General features: G+C 36.6%; 1 protein-coding gene across 1 annotated transcript; it reads right to left on the bottom strand.

Moving 5' to 3' along the window:
* Positions 1-1,529: 1,529 nt before the first annotated feature.
* On the bottom strand, positions 1,530-2,486 carry LOC118844957 (olfactory receptor 6-like). The gene has a single exon (XM_036752981.1). The coding sequence runs from the start codon at positions 2,484-2,486 to the stop codon at positions 1,530-1,532; it is 957 nt and encodes a 318-aa protein (XP_036608876.1).
* Positions 2,487-7,518: the final 5,032 nt, after the last annotated feature.

The raw sequence follows: 7,518 nt of genomic DNA, 5'->3' as shown, positions 1-7,518 counted from the left end.
TCTCTTTTATATGTGCAATTCATTTCAAGTCAGTTTAATTCAAAAAAGTACAAAGTCCCTACTATGTGACAGGCACTGTGCTAGGCATGGTGGATGCAAAGACAAAAAAGGAATAATTCTCCATCCTTAAGGAGTTTACATTCTACTGGAGAAAAGTAGGATGTTGACAGATTAATATAAAACAAAGAGAGAGAGAGAAAACATAGCAACAGAGAGTATCCAGGGTTTGTGGAGAAGTTGACACTTGACTTGAAAGAAGATAAGGATTTTAAGAGGTGTAGATGATCAAGCAATGTATTGCAAATTGCATAAATGAATGGAGGAAGGAGTAGAATAACTTCAGAGAAAAGCTAGTAGTTCAATTAGAATGAAACAGAGAGTCCATAAAGAGCAGGAAAGGAACATAAGGTTGAAAATAGAAAAGAGAGACATATTGTAACAGGATTCAGATTCAAAGTGTCGTTTTTGGTAATTATCCCCACCAGAATTCTTTCCATTGCCCTTTGGATGCCGTTCACTTTTGATTCTTCTGGAGTTAAGTTACTTTATAATTCATAGCCATAGGGAATTATCAGAAGAATGTTGGCATTATAAAGATATCTTGAACATAGTAAGCACTATATACTTATTGGCTAATATTATTAGCTAGCTATAAATAGAAAAATGCTTTTGGAATACAAAAATAATGTTTTACCAGACAAAAAGTGTGTCTGCAAGCAGAATATTTTTATAAGAGTTAAGGTGATGCTTGAAGCTTGAACCACACCAAATCATCTCAAATTGCTTTTGTAAAATGCCCCAACCATGCCCAATTCTCTTTGTACCTCTTGTATAAAATCAATATGGTCATAGTAAATTTTTCTTTTTATTTTAGGGGTCTCTTTGATAAGATTTATCTTAGTATTTTTGATTAAATATTCACAACCCCTACCCAACTGTTATAAGTAGGAAAGGAGACTCAGTAGAAAGAAAATCATCTCCTATTCCTCACAGAATTGTCTCTCAGAGATTGGCTAGAAATACTTCCACCTCTTTTCTGGCCAACATAGCCACTCCCTAAGTTCTGAACTGACTTTTTATTTTGTACATACCCCACCCAACCCCCCAGACACAGATGAGTCTCCTCAATAAATCTAAATATATTTGTTGTTTAGCCATTGCATTCAATGACTTTCATGCATTCCAAATCAAGGATTTTTCACAACTAAGGAGATGTCTTTAATTGTCATTCAATAGAAAGGTTTTCTCATCTGCTTAATGGAAATGGGGTGATTTATTGATTCAATCAGACCTCACCTTAATAAAGCACTTTGGTAGCATACCTTATTTCTCATTTATCGAAATTAATTTTTGAAACAGATATGTTCACTATTATGTTTCATGTTTAATGTCACTCACTTGGTAGTTTATAATTTTATAACTGATATCCAGTTTCCTAGTACTATATAAGTACCAAATAATCCTTCTCTCTTCTGTAAATAAGTTTGAGTTTCTGCTTAGCAGTTGGGCCAAGAAATGAATAGGTCCCCTCAGAAAGAGGTATCTCTCAAGAGTAGGCCACAGCCATTGACCACAGTCTTTCTGATGGCATCCTTGACCTCTTGGTTCCTCAGGCAGTAGATTATGGGATTTAACATAGGTGTAAGGACTGCATATATGGCTGAGATCAATTTGTTGGAATTGAAGGAAGCAATGGCTTGAGGCCGAACATACATGAAGATTACTGCCATGTAATAGATGACTACCACAGTGAGGTGAGAGGCACAGGTGGAGAAGGCCTTTCGCTGTCCAGCAGCTGATGGGATGCGCAGGACAGTGGAGATAATGAAGCCATAGGAGAGGACAGTAGCTGAGAAAGGGAATATAAGGATCACAATGGCTAAGCTAAAGTCTACTGTCTCAGCCATGGAAAAATTCTTGCAAGCCAATTTTAGGACAGGAGAAACATCACAGAAAAAGTGGTTTAAGATATTATTACTACAGAAGGTGACACGTGAGATGAAATAGACTTTGGCTACAGCAATAGAAAAGCCACATATCCAGGAGCTGACAGTCAGCTGCATACAGAGCTTTGTAGTCATGATAACTGGGTAATGAAGTGGATGGCAAATCGCCACATAACGGTCATATGCCATAGCAGCCAGGAGCACACATTCTGTGCAGACAAGTGAAATGAAGAAGTAGAGTTGAGTCATGCAGCCCAGGAAAGAGATGGTATTAGGATGAAGGAGAAACCCAGCCAGCACCTTGGGGACAGTGACAGAAATGTACCATATCTCCAGGAAGGACATGGTACCCAGGAAGTAGTACATTGGCTTGTGGAGGGAACCATTGATCCAGACAGTGAGGATGATGACCAGATTCTCCAACAGTACAAATAGATAGTTTCCAAGGAAGAGGATGAAGAGCAGAATCTGTAACCAGACAGCAGTTGGGAAGCCCACAAGGATAAACTCTCGGATATTACTGATGTTTTCTTCCCTCATTGTTTGGATGCTGAGGGCTATTGGGACCTACAATGATAATGCAATATAGAATGGTGAGGAATAAGGGCCATGAGTGGACAAATGTTATTTATTCCTCATCCTTTTCTCCCCTCAAAATCAATTTTCTTTCTCTATCTTGGACAGAATACAACAGAAATCTCCTGAGAGCCCATAGACTGCCCTTCATGGAAACAAGAGGAAAGGAAAGACTCTATAACCAGTTATATCCTCAATTCAACTTAGGAATCAATGATTACAGAAGAGTACTGGCACAAGATTCAAAAACAAGAAGGTATATCAGGGTCAAAAATTGGTCATAAGGAGGAACCAGAAACTTTGGGACAATAGCTAGTTTTATATATTTGTTTGTTCCTCAGTTTATCCTGATTAAACCCTAGATCTCAAGAGGTCTTGTGACAGAGAAAATGAACATCACTTATAAAGGGATGGAGAGCAACACAGAAACCTCAAATACCAATGATTTGAGCATGGAGATCAAACTGAACAACATGGGCTATGACTCAGGCAAATTAATCCCATTCACATAACAACAACGAAGACAACAGCAATTGTTGTGAAACAGGCTTTTATGTGGAAAGGGCATGATTTGGAGTCATAGAATCATAAGATCATAGATTGGACCTCAAATGGACTATAGGACTTTAAAAGCCATTTTCTAGGATTCCCTTATTTTACATATAAGCAGGAAGTTGGGTTCTTACTTCCTAACCCCTGCCTCGAGTTGATGTAGTGAGGGAAAATAAGAAAAATATTATGATAACAAAAAAATCCAATGACTTTTATCCCATTTTAATTCCAAATATCACTAAATGGATCAGTGTGAAATTTTGTATCTACCTCCCTTACTTTCTGTGATTATATCGATTGAGCTCTGGAATGATCCAACAACCTAGGCTGATAGCATTCTCCCATTCTCTCAGACTCCCAACATAGGAGTTACCTTCGACTCCTCACTATCTCATTCCCCAAATCCAAACTGCACTAAGGCCTGTCAATATCACCTCAATAACATCTTATGAAAGCCCCCTTCTTTCTTTTGACACTAATAGAACTCTAGTGCAGGTCCTCATCACCTCACACTAGGTCCTATGCAAGAGCCTGCTGATGGATCTGAGTGCCTCAAGTATCACTTCACTCCAGTCTGACCATGTCACTCCCCTACTCAATAAAGTCTAGTGATTTTACTAATTCTTTGGGGTATTCTCCAAGTGGAATGTAAATTACTTGAGTACAAGCTGCTGTATTATTTATTTTTTTATTTCATGTGCTGGGTACTTAGCAAAGTTCCTGGCCTAAGATAGACACTTAAATATTTATTGAATCTTATTATTTGGTGAGTGAGAGGGCACCTACAGTTTGCCAGATCAAAGAAAGATTCACATGGAGATTGCATCTGAGTTTGGTTTTGGAAAAAGATAAGGATTATGAAAAAAGATTACAAAGGAAACATATTCAGGGTTTGAGAGATTGATGTGTGAGGTCATTAATCCGTGACATGGACCAGCCAATTCAGCAAACAGGCAATTTAGTTCAGCTGGTGTGTAGTTCGCATAACAGATAACAATAGGGAAAAAACTTGAGAGATTTGGTTAGAACTTACTCTTCAAAGCCGTGAAAGTCTTGCTGAGGAATTTGTATTTTGTCTTAAGCAATAAGAAAACCTTACAGGTTTTTGTAAGGGGAATGACATTTTCAGGATCATGGCTTATAAGGATTATTCTGGTAGCTGTGTGGAGGACAGAAGACAGTATTTTGAGAAAAACTTTATCTCTTTAGAAAAGAAACAGGGAAAATCAATAAATCAAGCAATAAACATTTATTAGGCAATGTCTTTCCATGTGCCAGGCATAGTACTAAGTTCTGGGAATGCAAAAGAAGGGCAAAATACAGTTCCTACACTCAAGAATTTTACAATCTAATAGGGAAAGCAAACTATATGCAAGCTAAACAGTAAATAGTTAACAGATGAAAGGCACTAGTATTCAAAGGGGTTAGGGAAAGCTTCCTGTTAAAGACAGGATTTTAGTTGAGACGTAAAGGAAGTCAAAGAAATCAGTAGGTGGAGCTGGAATGGAGGACAGTAAGAGAAAATTCCCAGAGCCAAGACAATCAGGAGGCCAGTTTCCCTGGATCAAAGATTACATGGTGTGGTGTAAGGTGTAAGAAGCCTGGGAAAGTAAAACGGGAATAAGTTATGAAGACCTTTGAATGCCAAACAGCTTGATTCTATGAAGTCTGGTTAATTTTATCTTAATCTATCTTTGTTATTAGAAAAATCCTTTCTGGAAAAGAAAAGTGATCATCCCTCCATACACTGAAATAGTCACATCAAACCTAGATTATTATGCTCAGGTCCTGGTGCCAAATTTTCACAAAATACACTGTCAAACTAGAATATATCCAGAGGATGTGAATGGGAGCTCAGAAATATCGTGACGATAGCTTGGAGGAACAGAGGATATTTGAAAGAAGACTCATAAGTGACATTATAATATTCCAATGCTTCTGCGGTCTCACTTGTGTGAGTACATCCTTCCCTGTGTAGATTGGAACTGACATATGTCTTTCTTCTCTTTTTATTTGTTTTCCTTCCATATCTTTCTATAACCCTTTTGGTGCCTTCTTCAGGATTTTTTTAATACTTCCTAGATAACAGTGAAACTCAGGCTACTCATCTCTTATCCTAAAACCTGACAACATGATTCAGCCACCTCTTTTACTATTCTTATTTCCATTCTCTGATTATGTCTCTTCTTGTACATATCATTGTCAGCGCCATGCTGCTGGTTACTTACTTACACTATTTATATTTCTATAATCCTTTAGACCACTCATAATTAGAATTCTTCTGACGTCATGGTATTATATTGCTGGGAGCGTTATAGCTTTACTCTGATTTATAGGGATTAATTTTGAAGATTTTTCAGAAAGGATGATTTGAAAAGAAAAAATAACACCACAGCCATTATTGATACCCTCCCCCAAAGCAGTTAAGTAAACATTATAATTAACAGCCTTTATTTCTACTTTCTTCTTCCTATAAAATTTTTAAGAAAATGATCTATAAACATAGTTCTACATTTTGCTCACTCAGTTTTTATACTAAAGATATCTTTCTAATTCAAATGTCATGCATTCTAGGAAGCCTTCTCCACACCCCCCTCCATGAACCTCAAATATCTTTTTGTTTATATTTCCTATATACTCATTATTATATCTAATCTAATGATATCAAAATCTAATTGCATCATTTGTATAATCTAAAAGCTATATTTCCCTACTACACTGTAAGTTTGAAAAAGGTATATTTTATCCAAAATTTATGTCCTCCTAGTAGCTTTCACAGTATCCTGCACAATTAGACATTTATACAGTGTTGGTTGAATTTAAGTTTTCATGCTTATGTGTCAGCTTGCAAGGAAATGTGTAAATGCATATCACAGGATTCTGTCGATGATCTCATTCTGGTCAACATTATTTTCAATGATATGGAAGTCATACTTATATGATTTTAAGAAAAATGGAAAGGGATAGCTAATGGGATGGTGGGCAAAATCAAGATTCTGAAAGATTTTGAAAACAAAAACCCTGGCATTAAAAAAAAAACTTCAAAATTTAAAGTAATAGGTTCGGAGAATTTTAAAGCTAGGGGGGATCCTTACAGATCATTTAATCCAAGAATTTTAGTTTATTTATCCAGAAAATTAAGCAGAAAGAGGTGAAGTGAAAGTTGCAAGTCTTTTGTGACAGCCAACTTAATTTGTTAAGCAGTGCTTACCACATGTACCATCATATACTGACCGACATCACTCACTAGTGAGGTGAATCTTTGACATTAGGTGAAATTATGTTATAGAGACAGGTTTTCCCAGAGGAATAATTTTCCAAATGAATGATTAAACAAATTACATGGACAGATAGTGTGTATTTATATCCCCAGCACCAAGCACAGTTCTTCACACTTAGAAGGTACTTGATTTTTTCTTTTACTCATTCATTCGGTTACATTTTGTTTTCTCCCTCCTTGAAACTGTCATTTCATTGGTCTGATTCCTAGTGAGAAAATTTCCTTTCCATAAGTAGATCAGTAACTATTTTTCAACTTATGGTCTTGGCAAGTTGCCTACGGTATTGATAAATTAAATGACTTTCCTAAGGTTATATGTGCAGTACATGTCAGAGACAAGCCTTGAACCCAAATCTTCCTGACTTTAAGGTTAGCTCTCTATTCACTACCCTCTGCTGCCTGTTTGGGTATATTGTACCAATCATGTACTTGGGAATTACACTAATCAGGGCAAAGCTACGTCCCATAGGTATCCTTAATCTTTGTATCAGCATCTAGCTAGTTTAGAGAATCACAGAATTTCTTAAATGAACAATTCAGCATAATTCTCTTGCTTCATACACTAGGAAACTGAGATACAATGAGAGTAAGTGATCTTCATAAGATTCCACTAGGAATTAGCAGAGCTCTCTTTCTTTACTGTCTCAACTTTGTCTTTATGAGTGAAATCTTCCAAAGGAATCCAATTCCTGATCATCACAGCAGGTTCCCTGAAGCCTTTGTCCTACAAATCATAGCCATTTTTATCAGTAATATACTAGTGGATCCAAACAAAGATTTTGCAAAGAGATGGTAAACAAGCATTTACTAAGCACCAATTATGTGCTAGGCAATATAGTAGGTCATGAGGATACAAAGACAGACATTAAAGTTCCTTCTGTAAAGAAGCTTATATTCTAGGGGTTAGCAGGAATAGCCAATAGACATACAAGTACATACAATACAAATATAACAACTTCAGGGGGAAAGCACAGTAGCCAGGAGAATAATGAAAACTTTAATTTAATATGGGAGATCCCATTTTAGATGAACTTGAAGAAAGTTAAGTGGAAGAGGTTGGGAGAAGTCGCAAAGTCTACGTGGAATACAGCCTAGTGGTCCTAAGCTGTCAAATGCTTGTGTATATAGGGGTTCTATAAATATTCTCATAAATAATTGATTAAA

This window comes from Trichosurus vulpecula, chromosome 3 (assembly GCF_011100635.1).
Source record: "Trichosurus vulpecula isolate mTriVul1 chromosome 3, mTriVul1.pri, whole genome shotgun sequence".
Taxonomy (NCBI): domain Eukaryota; kingdom Metazoa; phylum Chordata; class Mammalia; order Diprotodontia; family Phalangeridae; genus Trichosurus; species Trichosurus vulpecula.
This window is presented reverse-complemented; position numbering and strand designations above follow the sequence as displayed.